The 27,822-nt window shown below is 35.1% G+C and overlaps 2 protein-coding genes and 2 long non-coding RNA genes across 4 annotated transcripts; 1 reads left to right on the plus strand and 3 right to left on the minus strand.

The window, feature by feature from the left end:
* Window positions 1-10,239: 10,239 nt before the first annotated feature.
* LOC118031060 (uncharacterized) lies at window positions 10,240-12,501 on the minus strand (the record flags this gene model as incomplete). Its single annotated transcript, XM_035035358.2, has 1 exon — window positions 10,240-12,501. A coding segment is annotated over one exon (1,980 nt), but the record flags the coding sequence as incomplete, so codon positions are not given.
* Window positions 12,414-15,397, minus strand: LOC118031013 (uncharacterized). The gene is made up of 8 exons (XM_035035304.2): window positions 15,218-15,397; window positions 14,961-15,053; window positions 14,744-14,831; window positions 14,572-14,633; window positions 14,287-14,471; window positions 14,018-14,195; window positions 13,892-13,935; window positions 12,414-13,795 (listed from the first exon to the last, which is right to left on the minus strand). The coding sequence occupies exons 1-8, from the start codon at window positions 15,290-15,292 to the stop codon at window positions 12,502-12,504; spliced, it is 2,019 nt and encodes a 672-aa protein (XP_034891195.1). The 5' UTR covers window positions 15,293-15,397; the 3' UTR covers window positions 12,414-12,501.
* Window positions 15,398-16,065: 668 nt separating this feature from the next.
* Window positions 16,066-18,735, minus strand: LOC140955384 (uncharacterized). Its single transcript, XR_012169402.1, has 5 exons — window positions 18,595-18,735; window positions 16,981-17,051; window positions 16,819-16,891; window positions 16,163-16,267; window positions 16,066-16,087 (listed from the first exon to the last, which is right to left on the minus strand). It is a non-coding gene; the product is annotated as an uncharacterized lncRNA (long non-coding RNA).
* LOC140955385 (uncharacterized) lies at window positions 18,617-19,458 on the plus strand. Its single transcript, XR_012169403.1, has 2 exons — window positions 18,617-18,758; window positions 18,913-19,458. It is a non-coding gene; the product is annotated as an uncharacterized lncRNA (long non-coding RNA).
* The last annotated feature ends 8,364 nt before the right edge of the window (window positions 19,459-27,822 follow it).

Consider the following 27,822-nt stretch of genomic DNA (forward strand, 5'->3'; position numbering starts at 1 on the left):
GGAGGAACACAATCGGGTGGAAGAATTAACAAGAAGAAAAGTGAAGAATTGGTGAAGAGAAGAGGGGGAAAAGTGGCTGACAACATACAAGGAGAAGAAGGCTAAGATTCTTCTAAAATTTGTGAAGTAAAGTTTAGATTTCCATCTAAGTAAGAAGTTCTAATTCCAATTTCTATGAAATCAACTTCAATTTGATTAGAAGTTTATGCCTTTCTTGAATTGGGATTTAGGGTTCTTTAACATAAAATGTTGGGAAAATGCATAAATGAGTGAGGTTAAATGGATTAGATTAATCTAAGTGCCTTAAAGAAAAAGAAGAAGAGAAAAACGGATAGAGAGAGCTGCAGATTTTGGAGTAAAACCAATAATACTCCGGTGGCCATATATCAGGACTCCACCGTTGGATGATGCTAAGTTTTGGATATGTTGTTCTTATGACACTTATCTACTAACTGACCGGTGGGATTGGAAGGAACACCCTCCATTTGACAGAAATCATCATCGGGAACTCTTGGTTCCCTTGGCCACATTCTCTACTGGATACTGCAGAGAGGGAATGAGAACTTATGGTGTGCTTAATTTATTAATTAGGTACCAGTGACCTTAAGAGGACATAAAATGAGACGGGAATGCCATGAATAAAGGGAAGGCATGGCTATGACTGATGAGGAAGCAGGGATTTAAGATGAATTGGAGATACCTTCTCCATTAGCAAAACAGGGCAGGTTCGTTGCCCTGTTTCCTGGGAGGATTTTGGACCTGAAAACTACAAAATTCAGGGAGGTTCCCCTCATAGAAGTGTAGCTAGGAGTGTTAGCTTTCCAACGAATCTGACATCGCCTAATTTGGAGTCCTAAAACTCCAGATACAAATAAAAAACTGAGGAAAGGTCGAGCTGCCACCCCTGTTGGCAGATTCGGCCAAGTTGATAAAATGGCAAAATTTAGCCATATCAAGGGTAGAATTTGTTTTCTTGCCTTTCATAAAGTGTGTCTTGATCTTCAAAAAGAATAAACTGTAATCAAAAATTGAAATTATGATGTCCACTTGGACTACTAATGAACTGAAAAGTTAAAGGATAATAATGGGGAATGTAAGTGATGAGAAAGAAAAGATTTGGTAAAAGAGAAATGAATATTATTTTCAATGTTGATGTTGCGTGTGATATGTGGATTAATATGGAATAATGATGGGTGTTTGTGGTTTCAGGAGGAACCGCAGGAGGAGTACATCAACCACAGAGGAACACAAGTCGAGCGTCCAAAACAGGTAGGTACCTAGTACCTATATCTCCTCTAGTTAATAATTATTTTAACTAACTTTTGAACTATAAAATTTTGGTGCTTATTGATGAGAAAAAAAAAAAAAAAAGGGAAAGGAAAGGTCAAATGACGAAAAAATAAAATGGAACGGAGAACTAGATTTAATTTATGGGTTCTTTTGGAGGAAATAGATCGTAACAAGGAATTTTGGTAATGATTGTTTCTCGAATTTGATTTGTTTGTCCCTGATATGGGAGGCTAATGATGTTAACCAAGCTGGATAACATCGGCATTACTGGTACGTGATAGGAAAAATATAAACTTGATTAACTATTCGGTTTCAGAATAGTTAATGATATCGGCACGTGACATCGATATCGGCAAAATTTATAAACTTGATTAACTATTCGGTTTCAGAATAGTTAATGATATCGGCACGTGATGTCGTATTGGCAAAACTTATAAACTTGATTAACTATTCGGTTTTAGAATAGTTAATGATATCAGCATGTGACGTCGATATCGGCAAAATTTATAAACTTGATTAGCTTTCCGAGGTGAAAGCTAATGATGACAAGAATTTTGACATCGGCATACCTGAGAACCTCCTAAGGTAATATGGAACAATGATTAACTATTTTAGCTTTAAAAATAGTTAATGACACAAACGTTTACATTTGTGTCGGCATTTTCATGAAACTAATTAGTTGTTCTAGGACGGGCAACTAAAGACACTAATGGAGGTCATTGGTGTCAGCAATAGTCTTTTTGATGAAGGGGGGGAAGAAGTAGTTAACAGGAAAAAAAAAAGAAGAAGAAGAATAAAGAATTCTTATATAACCATTAAAAGGGGTTTGTGGTTGTATTTAGAATCTTATATGATTTAAGTAGATATATATGTTGTTTAATTTTATTCTGTAAATTGCTTGTATTTTAATCATTTGTTTTTAATTATATGGAAAATTTATATTTTTGCAGGTCCCTCCCATTCACGTCAGGAATAGATTTAAAGTCCTTTGATCCCTTTTTGTATAAGTTAGGAACTTAGGGATTTGTGGTGTAATTTTGTCATGCAGTAAACATGTAACCTATATGGAATATTCTATTCGTAATATTTTGTTTCTGAAATATTAAATGTACCAACCTATGCTTGGGATATTAGAATGTACTAGACTATGTTAGAATATTAAACTGTTTTGTATGTGTGTGTATATATATATATGAAATTTTGTGTTGAAATTGGCTCTTTCAATTATTAACTTGTGTATGTGATGTAAGATGGAGTTTGGGAATGAATATGGTCCTGAGCATAATCTAGAATGAGTTATGCAGTTGATTGTACTAAACATGGATGTGATTGTGAATGAGATGTGATTCAAAATGTGTGCAGGTACATTGTCGATAACTTGGGATCTCCCGGTATAGAGGAGATTGGCGAGTAAAAAAAAAAAATTTGCTTCATCTACCCTTTATAGGGGGAGAGATTAACAAATAAACTAATAGAAAAATTAGGGTTGTTACATACAAGGCCTAGATATATTGCTATACTAAAACCGTCACGTTCCAAATACCTGAAGGTAGAAGGATGGTCTTCAAAGGAGAGAGGATTCCTAACCAAATCAACTTAATATCGGTTGTAACTACCAGAAAGTTGCCGAGAAAAGGATGCATAGGATACCTTGCATACATCTTAAACTTTGATGGAGAAAGTTCACGGTTGAAAGATATTTCTGTAGTAAAAGAATTTCCAGATACATTTCTCGAAGAACTACCAAGAATACCCCCAACACGAGAGATGGAAGTGTCTATAAATACCTTTCCAGAGGTGCCACCCATAGCTTAATAGCCATATTGGATGGCTCAAGTAGAATTGAACTAGTTAAAGATTTAATTGTATGAATTGCTAGACAAGGGATTTATACGACCCAACAATTCACCATGGAGAGCACCGGTCTTATTTGTGAAAAAGAAAGATGGAACTCATAGACTTTGTATTGACTATCGTCAGTTGAACAAAATAACAATGAAAAATAAGTACCCGCTACCGAGGATAGATGATTTATTTGATCAACTAGAATAATCTCAAAAATAGATTTGAGGTCAAGATATTATCAAATGAATATTAAGGAATTAGATGTACCAAATATTGCATTCAGGACCTGATACAGGCACTACGAATTCTTAGTACTATTGTTCAGGTTGACAAATGCCCCGGCCTTTTCATGGATTTGATGAATTAGGTTTTCCAACCATACCTTGACAAATGTATGGTAGTATTTATTGATGACATACTAGTTTACTCAAAAAAATTTGAGAAATATGAGGAGCATTTGAGATAGGTCTTGCATACCTCGAGAAACAACCATTTGTATGTGAAGCTAAGTAAATCGAGTTCTGGTTGGAAAAAGGGTAACATTTCTAGGGCATGTCATTTATGCTGAAGGTGTCTTTATAGACCCTTAAAAGTCTAAAGCAGTCTTGAAGTGGGAGAAACCAACTTCAGTGACTAAGATATAAGGTTTCCTGGGACTTACAGGATACTATAGAAGATTCATTGAAGGGTTTTCCTTTATTGCAACCCCCTTAACACAGTTAACTAGAAAAGATAAAAAGTGAGTGTGGTCAAAGGAATGTGAGGAAAGCTTCCAAGAGTTAAAGAGGGGGCTCATTGATTAGTACTTAAAAGTGTATTTTTTTAAGGTTTTATATTATCATTTTGCACTTGAAGTATCAATAACTTCTTAACGAAAGCATATTTTATAATAACAAGTCTGATACTATAAGATACCTTTAATTTATGGTGAATATTCATCTTAAATATAGCCCTATCACATAAATCAAATGATTGATTGATGAGTTTAACTACTGAAATTTAAAAGATAAATAGAGGGCCAAACTTAGAAAAGAGATGTTGGTTCAGTCCAAACTAGAACATTGTTCGGTCATTAGGTCATATCTGGAGTTGTAGATCTTGGATTTAGGTCTACTCTATATGGATGGAAAGCTAAGACATAGGCCTAAAACTTTCATGGGAGTCCAAGATTTAAAAAGGCCGTTTTCAAGTCCAAATTGTAGCAACAATGGAGAAGTCCGAATCTATCCTGTAGCCCAGACATTATTTAGTGTTCAGCCTATATCTCGAGTTCTAGAAGTCCAAATGACCTCAATTTTTTTATTGGAAAGATGAGACAATTTTCTAGAACTTTCATAAGTTAAGTCTGTTCAAATTCTAACATTATCAATGATGTTTTGTTTAGATAAGAAGATAAGGATTGTCACCAAGTCAAGATATGGCCACCCCACTCAACAATTAGTCATCAAATCAATAGTTCCAAATTTTAGCCTATAAAAAGAGGCATTTGCCATGTATTTAGGCATCTTGGTTTTCAGATCAAGATCATGCTCTTTATTTCTTTTTTTATATTTTTGTAATGTTTAAGTTTTATTTCATTTTATATTTTACTTAATCTCTTGTTTATGCTTTTCATTTCCTTTACTATACTTATGTTCTTATGTTGTTTATTTATGTTTATCTTCTTCATTATGTTTAGCTAAGTTTATTATGACAAGGTGAAAATGTTTCACTAATGGTGTTAGAATATGTATAATATAAACTCAATATGGACTTCAATGTTTATAACCAATAAAGTTTGTTATTAACACGTCTTATCTTTTTATCTTACTAATTCTTAATACCCTTCTTGTTAAATGGTCAATCTAGATTTGTGTTGTATAACACTTTGTACAACAAATGCTTGGCACTTTCATAGCCAATCGTATGGTATAACCTACACCTGTGGTATGAAAGGAACTTGATTTGTTGTTAACATAAGTTAGCATCATGAATTCCTGACAATATTTAAAAGTATGGTGTTACTTAAATCAGATAATTAATATGATCATGTTAAAAATTTATAATGAACTATTAAGGATGAATCATCCGATTGGAACCTCTTATGTGTGTGGTTTTCAGTTGATTAATAAACAGAGTTTATACTATACTTATTTCTAATACTATTAGTGGATCATCTAACCTTGACAATTGTTTTATCATTGTTTAATCCTTACATCAATATCCCATAAAAATCTCATAAACTCTTTGTTTTATTAAATATATATTATTTTTAATTTATATAGTTCACCTCCCTGTGGTTCGACCCCAATCTTGCCGAGTTATTTATTACTTCGACATTCCTACAGTTGGGAGAAGACATCAATCTTTTAGTCGTGTCACTCATCACCACCCTAGTGTTGACACTTCCCTTAGGAATCGAAGGCTTTGTGTTTTATAGTGATTCCTCGAGGAAGGGGTTGGGGAGAATTTTAATGCAATATGGGATGGTGATCGCCTATGTATCAAGATAATTAAAGACTCGTGAAGAGAATTATCCAATGCATGACTTGGAGTTAGCCATTGTTGTATTCGCTTTGAGAATATGAAGGCACTAACTGTATGGGTCTAGGACCCAAATCTTCATTGATAATAAAAGTTAGAAGTATTTGATGTCGTAAAAAGAATTAAATATGCGACAAATAAGGTGGATAGAACTCATTATAAACTATGACTGCACTATAGAATACCATCATGGGAAGGCAAATGCTCTTTGTTGCAAAAATAAAGCAACTCTAAGCAAGTCAACGTTGTGGCATGAACAACCACTAACAGAGTTGAAAGAAATGAGGGCAGAATTGGGTATTAAATTAGGAGGAGAACTAATAGCTCAATTGATAATACGACCAACATATCAGGAATAGATACTATGAGCCTAATTTGGTGACATTACGGGGTCTAAGATGAGAAAGAAAATAGAGGGTGGGATAAAAACTTTGTTTCGAGTAGTGGATGATGGAGCATTGATGATGGGACAATGTTTATATGTACCCAATGAAGGGATGGTTAAGCGAATGGTTCTACGAGAAACACACGAATCCAAGTTCACTATGCATCATGGCAACACTAAGATTTACCAGGACCTGAAAACCCACTACTGGTGGCATAACATGAAAAGAGAAATAGTCGAATATGTGTTGAAGTACAATATATTCAACAAGTTAAAGTAGTACATCAAAGGCTAGCAGGACGATTGCAGCCACTATAAATCTTAGAATGGAAGCGAGAGATGATCACCATGGTTTTTGTGTTGAGATTTCCTAAAGGAAAGAAAGGGAGTGATGCAATATAGGTCATCGTACATTGCTTGATGAAGTCTGCGTTAAGGTTGTCGAAAACGCATTTTTGACACGACATGAAAAATACAATACAAACTCGGATTGTAAAATCATAAGGAAATTGTTTTTAGATGCCATGTGTTCAATAATTCAAGAATCAATTTAAATCAGCCATGTAATCAATTCAAACATGATTATTAGAACAAAATTGTGATCAAAACAAACACAACTTCGATATTCTATAAACATATTTTATTTTGGAAGCATCGTCAATAAATAGTCAATAAAATTATGACTATATCAAATTGCATATGAGCACACTATAAATATTATACCACTGGCTTTGTTACAAGTTAGCATAAATGTTTATCCAAATGTTTGATTACAAAGAAAAATCTCTATTTTCTTCATTCTAGTTCTAAATTTTTTACCATGGCATAACTAAAAAAATCAATAATATCTAATTGACCCATGGACATACATGCATGAGACCAATCTTATTTTCTTCACCTAGATGATTGATGGATCATTGTGCACAGGTGTTGCAATCTGAACAGGTGGAGAAGACTTGACCTGCAAATCCTGTGACCAAATACACCGAAGAAGAAAAAAGAAATGTTAAGCTATTACAACTCAAATATTCAATATCCTCAGAAACTCAATGAATGAAGGGTGCCTTTATGTTTATGCATGCTGCTATACGGAAAACCTTTAATATTAACTAGCTGAAACTGACTAAGCATGACATGTCCGCAACAACATTATAAAAAATTATAGGGGTAATTAATTTACCCAACAAGCTAGCATGGTTGGTGAATTCATTACCTAATTCAATCCTAACACATATTGACCAAAATTAACCCAGAACTTAATAAGGAGTGTAAATTAAAGAGAAAACACAGAAAAAAAAAATACAAAACCTTACGACTACCAATAGCTAGCAAGGTTTTGTTTGCCCAATGAGTAGGTAGCAGAGTGTCAAAAAACCCGTCCATGACAAATAGACCTTGTATGTGGCTAAAAAGCTCCACCTTGTACTTCTCATGGCAAGCCATCTATACAATGCTAAAGTGTGTAGTTGATTAATGGTCAATCTTTTGAACATGATGTAGGAATGCCAAGAAACAATAAATTTGAACTTACATACCATACAACAAAATGAAAGAAATGTGAGATATTTATTGTCTAACCTATTACTCGCATGAAAACTATAGACTCCATTACTCCTCACTCACCATCGCCTATGCAATCATGACAGAGTCAAGATTCGGACAACAACACCCTTCAAGCAATATGAGCTTTTTCCAGTTGTTCAGTTTGGTAAATTTATTGTCTTCTGCAAATTTAAGTTTTGCTTGATGATTTGAAATAGAAAAAATTACATTGTTGTTTTTACATTATCTGTTCTCTCATAATTTACATTATACAATCTATAGTCTATAAATTGAGTAACACCTTCTCCTACAAAAATCACTAGCAAGTTTCCAAATAGCCTAAACCAAGAACAACTTCATAAATCTATAGCAAATCTAGCAACTTTTAAGATTTTAATTGATTTAAATCAACCCATTTTTTTACTGGAACGAAGTAGAATTACTAGAATGATTAACAATTGAAAAGACTTGCAAAGAAATAGAATTACTGGAATAAACTCAACAAAGGATCAAACCCAAACAATTAAAAGTAATTGTTATAATGATTGGTGACCATCTCTGTGTCGCACTCAGGATCCTAGGTTCACCTCCTAACTTTGGTCGAGCACACAACAGGCCTTAGGAACGAGATTGGATATGAGCATTGCATTTCACCCCCAGACCGATGGCCAATTGAAAAGAGTCATCTAAGTTTTGGAAGACCTACTGAGGGCATGTGTGTTAAAGTTTGGAGAAAACTGGGAGGAGCATATAGCATTGGTGGAGTTCACATATAATAATAGTTACCAAGCCACAATAAGGAGTTTGAAATGAGAAAAAATTATCCCGAACTATTCGAACAATCAGGTATAAAATAAAAGTCCCTTAAATTTTTAGGATGAAATTTATAATAGGAGGGGAGAATATAAAACCTAACAAAAAGATAGCATTAAGCTATCCTATGCTAGGAAAGAACTAAAAAAAAACAAATCGGCCTATTCTAGGTGGAAAGTGGGGGAGGAAAATTGGCATATCCTAAACAGGAATTATAGGGTAGTAACTAGCCCTAAGATAACCTAAAAGAGGGATAAGAACAACCATGACCAACACCCAAACACACTTATCTCAATTAAAAGGGGTATAAATGCAAGAGAGGAAAAAGTGATGACTTTTCATCTCCTTCAAAACCGGCTAGCAGCCTTGGCTACAGTAGCCACTTCTTCTTAAGAAGAAAACCTAACCAAACCAGCTTGCATGCCACTTCACTTAAGAGTTTGAGTGATTGAAGAGTTAAAGAGATGAGAGACAACCAAAAACATGAAAGAAGAAGAACATTAGAATGCCGACTAGAACAACAAGGAGAGAAGAAAATCACGTGGAAGAGAAGAACAAAATCACCAAAAACCTTCTCTAAGATTGTTGAAATCATAAGGTAAGAGTAGTATCACTCCCTTGGTTGGTTGTTACCTCAAAATTCTGGACAAAAAAGAAGGAAAAAACTTAAAATGGGAGATTAAGGCTCTTACATTTTAACTTAAGACTAAGCAACTAAATGTGAAGAACCTAAGTAGAATAATGAACGAATGAGCACAAGTACAGATTCTTACAAAAGAAAAATGAATAAACATGAATGATATTGAATGTGTAGACCTAAAGAAAGGCCGACCAAGTTGAAGGAATGAATAGATTGTGAAATGAAATGATGAAATACATGAATGATAATCTTGTTAAACTCCCAGGAATATATTTGAACCAAAACAAAATGCATACTTGTATTAATGTCTTAATTCTGCATGTATGATAGAAGAACTTATGTGAAAGTGAAATGAAGTGATAATATGTGCAGAATTGTGAAGTTGTTAAGCCTTTAGAGGCATATTGTAATTAGTTGTAATTAGCTCCGGCTAATGACATCCAAGAGGGATGACAGGGTTGAATATTGTGATTAGTTACGATTAACAACATCCGAGATGGATGACTAAGTTGGAATAATGTGGATAAACGTATTTAGTGGTTTTGTAAAGGATGACTGGAATAAAATGAAACAAAAAAACTTTGGCAAATGAATTAACTTTGGTCCCTACCACTCATATGGAGAGGTTGAGACTTGTGAGTAAGGATAATATAGTTGAAGAAATAATAAGGTTGTATTATGTATAGTAAGGAGTAATGAAAAGATTATACTTGCTTAGACCATAAACAGAAAGTAACGTTATTATTCTTTTAGTTATCTATCTTATGTTTCAAATTGTTTATAATTCTTCTATTCATTTTGTATTATAACAGGGACGTCGCACTAACAAGGTGCATAGAAAATCTTGTTCCATAGGTCCACTTGTTTTAGAATAAATTATGTATTCGCATGTTGTAAGGGGTTATGTATTTGGTATGAACGAAATACTAGTTATGTAATTCGTGTTTCACACTTTTGTATAAACTCGTGATGATAACGAGACTAGAATAGGAATGCGAACTTATGAATATGTCAATATGATGTAATGTAAACTTATGAATATGTAAATATAATTTTATGGGTATGTATATTGATTACCTCTTTTTTAGGGATGTTGATTTATGAAATCATACGAGTATTGTACTTTAATAATGAATTAAATCTAATTACCACCAATTTCTATCATGAAATGATAAGAAAGAGGTTATAACATCTTTTTTTTTTTTTTTTGTAACCAATCCCATATCATAGAATCTCTGTTGACCAGTTAGGGTTTCTAGTGACCATAATACTAGATGGCGACTCCTTGAACTAGACCTTTTCCCCAAAGAACAAGATGTTAGATATTTGTTCTTTTTCCATTGAAAGATTAATTTTTAACCGGTCGCCTTAATGTCCGGGTGTGACACTTATAATCATTCTTCTCATCTTCATCCTCATCCTCCTCGTCATTATCATCATCATCATCATCATCATTGTCCTCCTCATACCAATCATCATTCTCCTAATCTTCATCATCATCATCGTCCTCCTCGTCCCTATAATCACTCTCCTCATCTTCATCCTCATTATTATAATCAACATCATTGTCCTCCTTATCCCCATAATCACTCTCCTCATCTTCATCCTCATCATTGTCCTCCTCATCCCAATCATCATTCTCCTCATCTTCAACCTCATCCTCATCCTCATCATCATCATCCTTCTTTAGGCCCCATTTTCGTTCCTTTTCCTCATCCTCATCATGGCCCTCTTTGATGTCCTTTTTCACACATTGTTTTCTTCTCTCTTCTGGCTCAGCCTCGTTGTCGCTTTCATTATCCACCCAATGCCCATCATCATTCTCCTCATCTTTAGCCTCATCTTCATCATCATCATCATCCTTGTTCAAACCCCATTTTCTCTCCCTTTCCTCATCCTCATCCTCATCATGGTACTCTTTGATGTCCTTCTTCACACCTTGTTTTCTTTTCTCTTCTTGCTCAGCCTTCTTGTCTCTTTCATTGTCCTTCTTATCCCCATCATCATTCTCCTCATCTCCAGCCTCATCCTCATCAACATCATCATTATCATCATCCTTCTTTAGACCCCATTTTCTTTCATTTTCTTCATCTTCATCCTCATCATGGCCCTCTTTGATTTCCTTTTTCACACATTGTTTTCTTCTCTCTTCTGGCTCAGCCTCGTTATCGCTTTCATTATCCACCCAATGCCCATCATCATTCTCCTCATCTTCAGCCTCATCTTCAGCCTCATCTTCATCATCATCATCATCCTTGTTCAGCCCCCATTTTCTCTCCCTTTCCTCATCCTCATCCTCATCATGGTACTCTTTGATGTCCTTCTTCACACCTTGTTTTCTTTTCTCTTCTTGCTCAACCTTCTTGTCTCTTTCATTGTCCTTCTTATCCCTATCATCATTCTCCTCATCTCCAGCCTCATCCTCATCAACATCATCATTATCATCATCCTTCTTCAGACCCCATTTTCTTTCATTTTCTTCATCTTCATCCTCATCATGGCCCTCTTTGATGTCCTTTTTCACACATTGTTTTCTTCTCTCTTCTGGCTCAGCCTCGTTGTCGCTTTCATTATCCACCCAATGCCCATCATCATTCTCCTCATCTTCAACCTCATCTTCATCATCATCATCATCCTTGTTCAGCCCCCATTTTCTCTCCCTTTCCTCATCCTCATCCTCATCATGGTACTCTTTGATGTCCTTCTTCACACCTTGTTTTCTTTTCTCTTCTTGCTCAACCTTCTTGTCTCTTTCATTGTCCTTCTTATCCCTATCATCATTCTCCTCATCTCCAGCCTCATCCTCATCAACATCATCATTATCATCATCCTTCTTCAGACCCCATTTTCTTTCATTTTCTTCATCTTCATCCTCATCATGGCCCTCTTTGATGTCCTTTTTCACACATTGTTTTCTTCTCTCATTTGGCTCAGCCTCATTGTCGCTTTCATTATCCACCCAATGCCCATCATCATTCTCCTCATCTTTAACCTCATCTTCATCATCATCATCATCCTTGTTCAGCCCCCATTTTCTCTCCCTTTCCTCATCCTTATCCTCATCATGGTACTCTTTGATGTCCTTCTTCACACCTTGTTTTCTTTTCTCTTCTTGCTCAACCTTTTTGTCTCTTTCATTGTCCTTCTTATCCCTATCATCATTCTCCTCATCTCCAGCCTCATCCTCATTAACATCATCAGTATCATCATCCTTCTTCAGACCCCATTTTCTTTCATTTTCTTCATCTTCATCCTCATCATGGCCCTCTTTGATGTCCTTTTTCACACATTGTTTTCTTCTCTCTTTTGGCTCAGCCTCGTTGTCGCTTTCAATATCCACCCAATACCCGTCATCATTCTCCTCATCTTTATCATCATCCTTGTTCAGACCCCATTTTCTCTCCCTTTCCTCATCCTCATCCTCATCCTCATCATGGTACTCTTTGATGTCCTTCTTCACACCTTATTTTCTTTTCTCTTCTTGCTCAGCCTTCTTGTCTCTTTCATTGTCCTTCTTATCCCTATCATCATTCTCCTCATCTCTAGCCTCATCCTTATCAACATCATCAGTATCATCATCCTTCTTCAGACCCCATTTTCTTTCATTTTCTTCATCTTCATCCTCATCATGGCCCTCTTTGATGTCCTTTTTCACACATTGTTTTCTTCTCTCTTTTGGCTCAGCCTTGTTGTCGCTTTCAATATCCACCCAATGCCCGTCATCATTCTCCTCATCTTCATCATCATCCTTGTTCAGACCCCATTTTCTCTCCCTTTCCTCATCCTCATCCTCATCATGGTACTCTTTGATGTCCTTCTTCACACCTTGTTTTCTTTTCTCTTCTTGCTCAGCCTTCTTGTCTCTTTCATTGTCCTTCTTATCCCCATCATCATTCTCCTCATCTCCAGCCTCATCCTCATCTACATCATCATTATCATCATCCTTCTTCAAACCCCATTTTCTTTCATTTTTTTCATCTTCATCCTCATCATGGTCTTCTTTGATGTCCTTGTTCGCATCTTGTTTTATTCTCTTTTCTTGCTCAGCCTCCTTGTCGCTTTCATTATCCTCCCAATCCCCATCATCATTCTCCTCATCTTCAACCTTATCTTCATCATCATCATCATCATCATCCTTGTTCGGGCTCCATTTACTTTCATTTTCCTCATCCACATCCTCATCATGGTACTCTTTGATGTCCTTCTTCACACCTTGTTTTCTTTTCTCTTCTTGCTCAGCCTTCTTGTCTCTTTCATTGTCCTTCTTATCCCCATCATCATTCTCCTCATCTCCAGCCTCATCCTCATCAACATCATCATTATCATCATCCTTCTTCAGACCCCATTTTCTTTTATTTTCTTCATCTTCATCCTCATCATGGTCCTCTTTGATGTCCTTCACACCTTGTTTTCTTTTCTCTTCTTGCTCAGCTTTCTTATCACTTTCATTATCCTCCGCATCCCTATCATTATTCTCCTCATCTTCAACCTCATCCTCATCATCAATCTTCTTCACACCCCATTTACTTTCATTTTCCTTTTCCTCTTCCTCATGCTCATCATGGTCCTCTTTGATGTCCTTCACACCTTGTTTTGTTTTCTCTTCTTGCTCAACCTCATCCTTATCACCATCATCAGCATAATAATCATTGTCATCATAATCTATACCATCTAACTCTCTAGTAAACCATGACTCGATAACCTCTCTAGTAAACCATGACATGGCATGTGGAATGATTTTGTCCCGAATAATAATACTACCATCCACAAAAAACTTGTCCAAATCAGAGAAAAGGGGAGAGAGATGCACAAAATCGACGCAATGAAGTTCACATAAAGAATGTGGGACTTACCCTATATTGTAGTCTTGTTTTAGCCGGTCCTGAAGTTCATCATACTGTGAACACAAGAGACTACGACATCAATTAACATATCAACAGTTACATTGCTTTTCTTGTACATAATGAAGCGGAACTTACATCATCATCATCTAAGTCATCCTCATTCTCAGGGATCTGAGGAGGATTAAAGAATGTGAAGAAACTTTCACAGTTCTTAATTGTCATGGTGGTTTTGGTCTTCTTTGACGCCATTCTTTGTTTCCTCTTCACAACCTTCGTCGTCAAGCATTTCCCAGGATACCTTTCAATTTCCGTCCTAAAAAATCAGATGAAACATTATAAGAAGGAAAATGAGAAAGGAAGAGAATAAAAACTCTCAGCACAACAACATTAATATAATTAACTACCCAATTGCTTGACTCAAAATAGGATCAGATTCATCAATTATGTGATAAGTCTTTGTCAGGACAGAATTTTTGAAGTAAGGACAGGGGTCGAAGTAAAACTCCAGCTCGAAACCCTCAGGATTTTGAAGTCTCGACCACTTGATGTCTTTTATGAACTTTAGGGCTCCTTCATCTTGTCCCTTAATCTATTGCAAGAATCAATTGATAAATCACATTACACAGTGATGAATCCAAAATCCAAAAGGAAGAAATATATGTGTGCATATGTGAGCACGCCTTGCATACCTCCTCTGCTAGTACTTCATGAGCTTTCATTGCAGTGAGCCAGAATTCAGGCACTCCTTTCTCTGCATTGAAGAAGTACTATACTCTTAAGTTCAATATAAGGCATTGCTTTCAAATACTCCATGTATGTTTGCCAAAAACAAGACATACTTTTAAAAATATACGCTAATACCTTCTATAGCTTGATCCTCTTTTATGCTATCTAATTCAGCAGACATAACCCCGTCAACTTCTTTTAGACCATTCACAATCTCATATCTCTGCGCAGAGAGCCCGTCAAATACTTGAATTAATTACATAAATACGGAACAAAAATTGTAATGCATGCTACCTCTGATTCAACATTCACGTAACACATGCAGAAGTATTAATGCAAAGACAACACATACCTTAGTGTATAGTGGTTGATAAAGCTTGTGGTATTTAGCTTCTAATGCCTTTCTCTCCTCAAGAAACTGTGCTTCCAGCTCATCATGTTGGCTCTGCAGAATACATCAATTCGCGTATGTAATTAAGCATGTCATGATCATCTATACATGTAATAGAACTTAACAAAAATGTTGAAAACTGGGCTATAAAATAACACAAGCTTATGAAAACATAAACAGCACAATGTTTCTTGTAGAAAGTAGATATATATACCAACCTGAAGATGTCTGAGACACTCCACGTGTTTGCTGACCTTGGGAGACGATGACACCTTCATGTTATAGCTACTCATACAGGAATGTTTGGGGGATGGGAAAATAAAAATAGCCTGGAAAAGGAGGGAACGTGAGTTTAGTTCTCTCTTATGAGGGAAAGAGGTGTCGATGTGAGCTTACAGGTTTTTATTTATAAGTTGAGAAAGTGATGTGTTTCTTGTTGTCTTGACTACGGTATCTATCTGATGCTGTTGAGGGGTTAGAGCATATGGCCCATTGGAATCGATTTCAAGTTTAACTGTGAAGTAAAGCCAGGAAGGATCAGATTCAGGATGGAATTAATATATACCAATTTTTCATCTGGGAAAAAGCAAAATTCACTTATGTCTCTTAGGAGTTTAGAATAGATTTCCGCTTTAAGTAAAGTATAGATAGAATTCTTTTATCTTGTTTCGTGTTTTGCATTGTTTCCTTTATCAATTCTACCTCAACAATTGAGTAGATTATAAATTACTCCTTGTGGTTTATTGCAATGAATTTGTCCATCAATTATTAATTATGGTAAATTCCTTGTTCAGAAACTATCAATAGTTTAGTTTAGGGACTCCTCAGTTTTTTTCCGACAGACTTGTATTAACACAGAAAAAAGACCACAAGCTGGTGATGATGACATACAAGAAAACTTGAGATCTCAGGTACAAGCCTCTCCTTAGTAACCAGGAAAAAAACACACAAGTTTGCTCAGGATTGCACTTTTCCTTTCAGTGCTTCAATCACTGCTGAAAAATCACTATCGCTAAGCCCGTGACTTTTTGCTACCTTGTATAGTTCAATTTCACCTGCTGCAATTGGACCAGGGCAAGTCTCATGTCCTGAAACCATTGACTTCATTTTTGAGATGACAGCGTTGATTTAAATAGTGTCTGCAATTTAGAATATCTACAAACCTTCTGCTGATGCTTTAAGGGAAAAGCAGTGGGGTATAGAGATTTGACCATCGATGGACCTTTCAGCGAATACATCGGTGCATTAATGGCACCCTGTGATGCTACCTGCAATTTCACCTATGTAAGAAGATTCCTAAGAGGCTTCAATAGATGCCTTCAAAAACAACAAAATAAAATAAAATAAAAAAGATAACATCATTCTATATACTAGAGGCTTTTAGTTTTACCAACAAAGACAAGGAAGAAGAGTGCACGCTTTAATTTTAATAGTTTTTCGAGCCAGAACACCTAACAAATGAGGTCCTTTTGGATGTACTCTTCCATTAAGTGCTGTTATTGAACAAGAAGGGTGCAACACCTTGATTCGTTTTGACCAAGGAATTTTAGTGAAGCATCATTCAGAACCTCTCTCTCTCTCTCTCGTACACAAACAAACGCAGACGAAGAAATAAAACAGACTGAAAATCAACAAGTTTCTTCATTTATTTTCCAGAGAACAGCAGTGCAATGATTATCATTGTGCATGTTCGAATGAGATAGAAAGAACAAGAATAATCCATTAAAAAGCAAACAAGAGTATGAATTCAGTTAATCTTCATGGGGTTTGATGACAAGTGACACAACAAAATCCAACAAGATTTTCTGTTCACAAATACCTCAACCAGTACATTGGGGTCCAGTCCTACTTTCTCGCTGAGAAGCAATCCTTCAGAAAAGGTTGCCATCATACTGCAAATTGTTGAAAACACCAGGTGTCACAATATAATCCAGCACAAAAGCAAAACAGAAAACAATTGACAAAAGGAACTCGGTAGAACCTGCCCATGATCATGTTGACAATAAGTTTCATTGCAGCCCCATTTCCGACTTCCCCAAGGTAAAATCTTGACTGGATGTTATCAAAAATTCCATGTGAACAAAAACGTGTAATTAGTTTCCAGGAGAAAAATAGGATACATTACCTTCCCATGATATCTAAGAATGAATTGGAATCTCAGGTTGACTGAACTATTGATTCTAGTTAAAAAGAAATCGTCAGATTGAGATCTTAAATTTACTAAGTTGAAGACAAAAGCCAAGGTTCAAGTTAAAAGGGGTCTCTAGATTGAGATTTCAAGTTAATTGAGCTGAAGACAACATTTTAGTTCTCGTTAAAGGGGATCGCCATATGAGATCTCAGGTTGACTAAGATGAAAACAAATACCAAGGTTTTGGTTAAAAGGGGTCTTTAGATTAAGATTTCATGTTAATTAAGCTGAAGGCAACATTTTAGTTCTAGTTAAATTGAGTCGCCAAATGAGAATCTCAAGTTGACCGACCTATTGGTTCTAGTTAAAAGGAATAATCAAATTGGGATTTCATGTTGATGAAGCTGAAGACAATGACTAAAGTTCTGGATAAAGAGGTCTCTAGATTGAGATTTTAGGTTGATTGAGTTGTGTCGCACCCGACATCGCGGCGGCATTAAAAATTAATTCTCGAATTATGGAAAATCTTTGGAAAGAACGGATTTCTGGCATCCTGTTCTTTAATGTAATTATTCTTGTTTAAGGAGTCGTCACCTAGTATTATGGTCACTAGGAACCCTAACTGGTCAACAGAGATTCTATGGTTCGGGACTGGTTACGTAAAAGGGAAGATATTATCACCCCTTAAACGTCCTGCCTGAGGCAGGCTGCATTGCTAGTTTCGTCTTAAATTGCTAAATGTTTATTAGTTTACGTTATGATAATTTGCTTATAATATTCCTGACTCTGACGGCAGTGAATATTCAACTACAGATAATTCCAACTCTGGCGTTGGTAAATATCACGTAGTTATAAAATAAATTAAATCAATATTTTTTATTCCCAACTCTAGCGCTAGTGAATAAATAAAGAAAAATAAATTTATTTTTACGCATGCATATATTTTTTATTTTTTCTAGCTAAATAAAATAAAATACAACGAATAAAAATAATATAAATTTAAACCGGTATTTTTATTCCTAACTCTGGCGTCAGTGAATAAACCAATAAATTTACATTATTTTTTTCATCTAAATAAAATAAAATAAAATACAACGAATAAAAATAATATAAATTTAAACCGGTATTTTTATTCCTGACTCTGGCGTTAGTGAATAAACCAATAAATTTACATTATTTTTATTCATGCATAAACATTTTTTTTTTATTTTTTTTACCCCTTTTTTTATTTTTCTGTTTTTTTATTTTATTTTTTGGGCCGGGCTGGGCCGGACCCAGCCCAGCATATTTTTTTGGGCTGGGCTGGGCTGGGCTAAGCCCAGCCAGCCTGGCCGGGCAAAAATCAACCAGAAGCACGCGTGCTGTGTACTGTGCAAAGGTAATTAAAATTACCTTCGCACAGTAACAACCTTATTGAATCTGCGAAAGCGAAAGAGAATTCAATGAAAACTAAAGAAAGCTTACCTGCTCTGCTGGAGTGCTGCTGTTTTGGGCGAAGATCTGTGAAGGAGTTCCTCCTGGCGAAACTGGAATTCCTTCTACCCTTTGCTTTCCTGCTCTCTGCTTCTTCTTCTCTCGGTAGTTCGTCTTCCCCTCTGGTTTCCCCTGTTTATGATCTCTCTCTCGCTGTAATTTCCCCTACTCCTTGTCTCCTTTCTTTATACTCACTGTTTTCATTTTCTTCGCAGCTTTTTAGATGATGCAAGAGCTAAAGAGATGATGAATATATCGGCTTGCTGTGAATTTTGTTTTGATTGATTCTGGGTCTTTCTTGGTTTGCAGGGACGAAGGCAATGGCAGAGCTGAATCTTCTCGATGTTGCCTGTCCCTTTTCTTTTTCTCTGTGAATTTATGCTTTTCTACTCTGTATTTCTACGTTTTCTCCCCCTGTTTATACTGGGTTTCATCTCCTTTTCACTGTTGATTTCTGCCTCTCTTTTATAGGCATCCCCACGATTGCCTCTCTAGGCCGGATTCTTCTCTTCCATGCCATGATCTGGGGCGAGAGACGTGGTCCATGGCGATCAAATCTGTTGCAAATCTTCAGCTTGTTGAATCAGGATGGAGAAGACGAGCACGGCTGTTCCACCAGCCACGGCAGCGTTTCGGCAGCAACGGACTCCACCAGGAACGGCAACGTTTTCAAGCAACCCGTGGACAGTTTCAGTTTGACCCCCGAACATTGGAAATTTTGCAATTGGACCCCTGAGCAATTAAAAAATTTCTTTTAATTTTGCCCCTTTTGGATAAATTTCAATTAAATCCTTAAATTGGTGCACTGTTTACAAAACAGTCCTTAATGCCTGGATTATTCAATTTGGTCCTTAATTAATTCTTTCAATTTTGCCCTTTTTGGATAAATTTCAATTAAGTCCCTGAATTTATTTAATTAATTAAATCAAAGTTTAATTAAGTTCCCAAACTTATTAATTCTTCTAATTTCATTAATTAAACTAATCCAAAATTTAAATAAATTTTCCAACTTATTAATTCTTCAATTTCTAACCAAATTATTCTCAAATTTGATAATTTCATCCATGAACTTTGAATTTGTATTGTTTTAACCCCATTCTCAAATATATTTTTATTTTTATTATTTGTTCAAAAATTGAGTTATGACAGTTGCCCCCTCTTTATAATATTTACTATGCAAAGATATTAGAGAATTTCATTTTCTTTTAGCTTTGTGTAGTAAATTTATAAAGAAAAGTAGATACAGAAAGAACTTTTTTTTTTTTTTAGTCTTGAAAACAGTAGATTGACGCATAATCTTTACAAGTCATTTAGGAGACAACCTATTTTTTTGTTTTTTTTTGTTTTTGTTGAAACGAATCAAATTGTTTTAGGCAACCTGCCCAATGATAAAAGAAACGCGAAGAATTTCGCAAGATTCTAATTGTTCCAAGCAACCTGCCTGATGATTGAAAAATACGAGGATTTTTTTTTTAATAAGACGAGGGCTCGAAGGCGCGTTCGAATGGAGATAAGACGAGGGCTCGAAGGCGCGCTCGAATGTAAATAAGACGAGGGCTCGAAGGCGCGCTCGAATGGAGGTAGGATAGCAAATGCACTACCTTTGATGGTCGAGGGCTCGAAGGCACGCTCGAATAGAGGTAGGATTGGAAATGCACTACCTTTGATGGTCGAGGGCTCGAAGGCGCGCTCGAAAATAAATAAGACAAGGGCTCGAAGGCGCGCTCGAATGTAAGACGAGGGCTCGAAGGCGCACTCGAATGGAGGTAGGATAAAAAATGCACTACCTATGATGGTCGAGGGCTCGAAGGCGCGCTCGAAAAGAACTCAGACGAGGGCTCGAAGGCGCGCTCGAATGTAAGACAAGGGCTCGAAGGCGCGCTCGAATGGAGATAGGATAGAAAATGCACTACCTTTGATGGTCGAGGGCTCGAAGGCGCGCTCGAAAATGAATAAGACGAGGGCTCGAAGGCGCGCTCGAATGGAGATAAGACGAGGGCTTGAAGGCGCGCTCGAATAGAGGTAGGATAGGAAATGCACTACCTTTGATGGTTGAGGGCTCGAAGGCGCGCTCGAAAATAAATAAGACGAGGGCTCGAAGACGCGCTCGAATGGAGGTAGGATAGAAAATGCACTACCTCAGGTGGTCGAGGGCTCGAAGGCGCGCTCGAAAAAAATTAAGACGAGGGCTCGAAGGCGCGCTCGAATGGAGGTAGGATAGAAAATGCACTACCTTTGATGGTCGAGGGCTCGAAGGCGAGCTCGAAAATAAATAAGACGAGGGCTCGAAGGCGCGCTCGAAAATAAATAAGACGAGGGCTCGAAGGCGCCCTCGAATGTAAGACGAGGGCTCGAAGGCGCCCTCGAATGTAAGACGAGGGCTCGAAGACGCGCTCGAAAATAAATAAGACGAGGGCTCGAAGGCGTGCTTGAATGTAAGACGGGGGCTCGAAGGTGCGCTCGAAAATAAATAAGATGAGGGCTCGAAGGCGCGCTCGAATGGAGGTAGGATAGAAAATGCACTACCTTAGGAGTGGAAACTGAAAGGTGGTAGAAAAATACAGAGATTTTTTTTTTTGGTGGCCTAATTCTCATGGGCGGCCTGCCTAGGTTGAAAAATTCTCAAAAATAAAAAATTTTCAACAGCAATTTTGATCTTTAGCCATTTCAAGTTGGCATTCCACTTGATGCATTTCGTTGGAATTTTCTCATATGAAATTTGCAAAACTCATTATTCAATGTCTCAAAGTTAAATGATATGCATGCATCTTTACCTGATTTGAAATATAGACCCTCATTTCTTCTTAATCTTCTCGTTGTTTGGTTGGTGAGATCTTGCTATATGATTTGAGTCATCTTTGTCGTTTAACTTTCTAGCCCACTCGAGTTGGCCCATGTAAGTCTATTTCCAAATTTGTTTGCACAACTCAGCATTTGTGGTGCCCATCGTGACCCACTTGCTTGCTAGAGATTTTCTGATTTGTCAAATAATTCGAGAGGATTATTCATTACCCCTCGTCTCACTGCTAAAAACATTCGTCAAATAATTCGAGAGGATTATTCATTACCCCTCGTCTCACTGCTAAAGTCCATGTTGAGGATAAGAAATAAAAGGAAAAGAAGAAAAATTTTACAGACTTTATAAAGCTCTTTATGGATTAAAACAGGCACCAAGAGCATGGAACAATAAAATTGATCTCTATTTTCATCAAAATGAATTTGAAAGAAGTAAATTTGAACCATCACTCTATATGAAGAAAAAAGGAGTAGACTTTCAAATGGTCTATCTCTGTGTTGATGATCTAATATGTACAAGAACAAGTAAAGATATGGTTGCAGAATTCAAGGATGTTATGATGAAAGAATTCAAAATGTCAGATCTTGGATTGATGAAATATTTTCTTTACATTCAAATGAAGCAATCTCCAGGGAAAAATTTTACTTCACAAGAAAAGAATGTTGCAGATCTTTTCAAGAAATTCAACTTTTCATAATGTAAACCAGTAACATCTCCAATGGCAACAAATGAGAGGTTACAATGGAATGATGGTGTTGTTAAAGTGGATTCAAAGATTTTTTGAAGTCTTGTTTGATCTTTTATTTATCTCACAAATTCAAGACCTGATATATTATTCCCAGCAAGTATATTTCTAGATTTATGGAGGATCCTAGCCGACTTTATTTTGCAGCTATAAAAAGAATCCTGCAATATCTTTAAGGAACAAAGAATCATTGAATCATGTACAAAAAACAAGAAGATAACAGGTTGATTGGTTATTATAACAGTGACTAGGCTGGAAGTTGTGATGATAGGAAGAATACATCTTGTTATGTATTTTGTCTAGGAGCAAATATAATTTCATAGCATTCAAGGAAGAAAAATTATATAGCTTTATCTTTTGCAAAGACAGAATATATTGTTGCAAAAGAAGCAGTATATCAGTCAGTGTGGTTGAGGAGAATTCTTTATTTTTTGTAGCAAAAGGTTATTGATCTTATTATTATATTATGTGATAACATGTTAGCAATTGTAATGACCAAGAATCCAGTTTTTCATGCACGATCAAAGCATATAAAGTTAAGGCATCGTTTTATCATAGACATGGTGATCAAGAAAGAGATGCAACTGGAGTTTATCAATACCAATGATCAACCTGCAAACGTTCTCACAAAAGTTATTCCAGTTGAAAAGTTTCAGCAATTCAAAGAGTTTTTGAAGATTATAAGTTAAAAGGGAGTGTTAAAGTGTAATTTGTAATTTTTAGTGTCATTAATTGTTAGCTTTAATGACTAAAAGTTCTCATGGTTTTTCCTAGATTGTAGAAGTTTATGTGCTCTTAGATTTCATTAAATGGAATAATAAGAAAATGTTTATGGTATTGAGTTGCAGCTCTATGAATTATAGGATTCAAATCTTTTTCTTCTCTGTTTCCAACAATATCAACTAAACAAAGATGATCTTGAAAGTAAAAGGTCAATAATATTACAAATAAAAGTAAAGAGGCAAATTAGTACAAAATCAAGAATAAAAGGACTAAATAAAAGATGTCTTAATTGAAAACTAACTCAAATAAGAAGAAGTTTATATTCCTTACTTAGTGTTATAATCTATTTTTAAACCTCTTTTCTAGCATATTCTCTAACAAAAATATTTAGTGAGTAAAATGAAAGGGACAATAAGAATGAGGGCCCAAATATAGTTTAGAACATTATGAGAGATATTAAAATGATTTAAAATTTAAATTCAAAAATAAAGGAATTTAAAGTTTAGAATTAACATTAATGGAATTAAAAAAAAAAGAATTGAAATTAAAAAAAAAAGTTAAAAATAAAACTCATATTAAAAATGAAAAAAAAAATCTAAAAAGATTTTTAAATTCAATTATAGGATTTTTAAATTTAAGGAGGAGCATTCTAAATAGATGAGGAGAGAAACACGAAGAAGAATTTTTTTATGGAAAGAAATAAAAAAAAATAACAAAGAGAAAATTATGAGAGAAAGTGAAAGGAGAGAAAAGAAAAGAAGAAAAAAAATAGGAGAGAAATAAAAAAAAAATCAAGGGAGATATAAAAAAAGAAAGAAAGATTTTAACAAAAACAAAAAGACAAAAGACTCCTTGTTTACTGAAACTAAACCTTAGGCACCTACACCATAGCCTCTCATTTTTCTCATACTACTGGAATCCGACAACTTAACCATAACCTTACTTGAAATCAACTGTAGTCTTTATCTCTCTTACCTTCCCACACTGTAACCCAGCCTAACCTCTCCCAGCCACACAACATTTATCTTTGATAGTGTTTGGAAAAATGATTCAAACCATGTTTTTTTTAAAATCTAAAAAAAAATTTTGTTTAAAATTAATTTTTTTTTATGTGTTCAGATCGTTATGATATGCTGATATAAAAAAATTAAAAAAAAAAAATATTATATATATATATATATATTATTTTAATGCATTTCAAGTAAAAAATACTTTGAGCTACAACCACTACCATACTTTCAAACGTCACTTTCCTCTATGACCATAAGCCCACGACCAAAACCATTGTCTCCTCTCACTCGAAATAGACCATAATGGAACACAATAGCCTCCTTTATCTCCCCTATTATAACATATACTAAAATGTTTATAAAAACAGTGTATTTTTTTATTCTTACTCAATTTGTTTTTTAATTACATCATTGGAAGCCCAAATTGAAGACTAATTTGTCCAATTTTGTTAAAGATTGGAAAAATTCAATGACAGTGCTGTAGAGTGAAAACAATGGAGAAATATAATGGTCAATCTAATATTCTTAGGAAAAGTTCATTTTGGTCCAAAATTTTTAAAAAAAAAAAAAAATTTAATTGCATCATTTTCAAGCCTAATTGCATGGAATATGGCTCAAAATTATGGTAAATTTATAAAATTAAAAGTTTAAAGGATAAAAAAGTATAAGATGGATAAAATTGATGGCTACCCACAAACATTTTCTAAATTTTTTTGGTCTTAAATTTTATTTATTTTTTTATTTTTTTGGTTTGTGTATGAGAGAGAAACAAAGACTATTAAAAATTAATTAAAAAAGAGAAAATGTCTGGTTGTCATGATTTCAGCTACCAAAGTGATCAAGTTTTATGTCAAGATGTTCAATTTGGCGAGAGAAGTTTGTTGGTGGTGGTTTTGGATCCTCATATTATTGAAAAAAGTAGATCTAGCTTTAGGAAAATATGTGCTATCAATTTGATTTTTCAATTTTTAATTGATTTCTTACTATTAAAGGGCACATGAGAGTTTATTGAGGTTTGTAAGGTTTTTCTTAGATATTTTGAGGTGAAACTTTGGTTGAAATTGGGTTGTTTTGGTTCAAAAATGCAAAAATTTTGTGTTATTAGTCACAATAAAAGTCGAGTCATCCATTTCATTAAAAAAAAATACAAACAAGTTAGATGACATGTTGTACTCCATCTTAAAAAAAGAAACAAGGTGCGCTTGAGCCTAGCCTTCAGACCCATAAGCACCTAGCCTTCTCCTTTTAGACCTTGTCATGAACCTGAGCCCCTTCTTCTTCTTTTCTTCACTAAAATAACATGTTAATTCAATTACTTTGATATGATTTTTCATAATATTATAATTGTTTTTCTGAGTTTTAACAATTCATTTTTTTAATTATTATGTATATGATATGAAAATAATAAATTGCTAATGAAAATTCAATTAAAATCATATTTTAAAATTATATTTTTTATCATGTATTAAAAAAATCACGAGTTTGTTTGGTTATCTTGAATGTTTTTCTTAAATCAAAATTGAATTATTACTGTCGTTAAGGTTTCTTTTAGATCAACATGCTTGAGCTTCTTCTTCGTTTTTTTTATTATTTATGCTTTTTATTTCTTTGATTTTATTATTTGTGTTAAAATAAAATTTTGGTTTGATCTAGAACATAGCACAAGGTAGTAATCTAATGCAAGCTATACAATATAACCACCAAAGCAACAACCCTCCACCAAGCATGACAAGCCCTCCTTCTCTCCCAGGTGTTGTGCCTTGTGCTCCTTTAAAAATAATGCATGTTATTGATGATTATATACAAGATGTGGCTATTGCTGCAGAAAGAGAGCCCCCTAGAGGCAGGAAGCAATATATGACTTGTAGTAAGGCTACTTCTACTACAAAAGCTGGCCAGCTTGCAAAGATTAATGTTGTTGTTCTCTATGAAGGTAGTGATTCTATAAAGGTTCGGCCTATGGCACGCAATAAGCTTTAGGGCAGGCTTGAGGGTTCAGATTCCCCTTCTTCTTCCTTATGACTCCATTTGGATTTTGATGGTGTTATATGCAGTCTTGTTTTGGTTTTACAGCATCTTTGTATGTGGATTTAATATTATTTCAAGGGATCATGTTCCCTTTGTTACTTAGTGTTTATTGTACATTTGAATTTGCTGGTCTCCAGCTTTGTTTCTCTCTAATTGTTGTTATATGCAGCTTTGTGCATGTAAGTTTATTGTGATGTTGTCTATTGGGCTGCTCCCAGTGTTGCTCATCCTACTGTGTGATCCATTGCACTGGATAGGTGGAAGCTAACTCTGATGTTAAGTGTTGGTAGCTCTTGCTTATTCTAGGTTTTCTGGTTTGCTAGAGTAGCACCCTCTTTGGCTTGTGTTGCTCCTTTTGTTGCTTGCTCAGTTGAACCTCTGCTGGCTTTTGCTAATCTATTATGTGTTGTTTTGCTGTTGTTTGTTGTTGCTTATGCAAGTTTGTCTGCTGCCTTTATGTAACTGCTGTTAGGTTTTCCTTGTTGCTAGAGTAGCTGTTGCTGTTGTGATTTGTGGCCTCTTCTTGTAGATAGCTGGAACTCTATACTGCTTGCTTGCAGGTTGTTTCCTGCTGCTGGGTTTTTGGTTTGCTAAAAGTTGGCTCCCTTCCTCTAGCTGTGTGTTTTTGTTATTTGTCAAGGATGATTGCTTATCAGTGGAGAAGCCTTGCTATTGTCTGTTGGCATACGTCCAGTTGTGGCCATATGGCAAAGTTTGTGCTGCTGAATTGTTTTGCTGCTTTTTGCAGCATTGTTTATATAGCTAATTATTAGGCTCTGTAATGTTTTGCCTAAGAGAGCCCGTTCTCCTAGCCTTTATATGTACATGTTTGTATTTTTTTATTTGTTGGTTTCCAGCTTAATTTCGTTTTGATCTATAAAAAAATTTTTGTTTTAAAAAAAAAATCCTCCTTCTCTTGTTAGCAAACCCAAATTCCTTCCCGAAATCCAATTGATAATCAGCCCAAAAACAAGCCAGAAATAGTTCCTAAAATCCAACCAATATGCACATGGAGTACATGTTCCGACATCCTAAGTGCTTGACAACACACCAGTAAAAGATTCCCACATGCCAACATTTTGGTATATTGTTTTCAGCAATTTCTAGTCCATCATAGAGGTTCTTAAAGGTTTTCTAACAAATTTTTCTTGTGTAAGAATGATTTATTTTTTTGTATAGGCTATTTAATTTTTGCAAATGTACTTGTTTCGTGGGTATGGATCTATATGGACTATTTAGCTGAATTGTTTAATTTTCATGGATATGCTTGATTTTTGTGTATGGATGTGTTTAAATTTTTGTGTGGATGCGTTTTATGTATGGATGTGAGCTTTAATTCAAGAAAAAAAAACTATGCTTAACAAATGTTCTAAAAAGAAAACAACATGAATATTTTTGCATTAGAGTATTTCTTATATAAAAAAAAATTTGTTTCTTGTTTTTATAATTGTTTGTTAAAAAAATAAATAAAAGATTTCTTGATTTTCTATGTTCATTTTTTGTATATACTTTCTTTCAAAAATTAAATATGATTGAGGTGCTATATTTCCAAGGTAAATTGTTTTTTTTAATATGAATTTGGATATGAGTTGAAAGGTAACTTGGAAATACTCTATTGATTTACTACTCCATCATATAGGAAACCACTATCCTACTAATAGATTCATCTTTGAGGTGACAATTTTTTAATATATATATCTAGTCTTTGTTTGCGAATGTGTTTCATTTTCTTTCTTTTCATCAATGCTTGAGAATGTTTGTTTAGAAACATCCAAGTGTTAGGATATATTAACTTGTTCGTTGTGAGTAGGCTTGGGATGAATCAATGTGATTCCATCAAAACTCATTGAGAATGAGTGATTACCTTCGGTCTCATTTTGAAACTACCCAAAGAAAATGAGTCAAAGCCCAACTAA

The sequence above is a fragment of the Populus alba genome, chromosome 3 (assembly GCF_005239225.2).
Source record: "Populus alba chromosome 3, ASM523922v2, whole genome shotgun sequence".
Lineage (NCBI taxonomy): Eukaryota > Viridiplantae > Streptophyta > Magnoliopsida > Malpighiales > Salicaceae > Populus > Populus alba.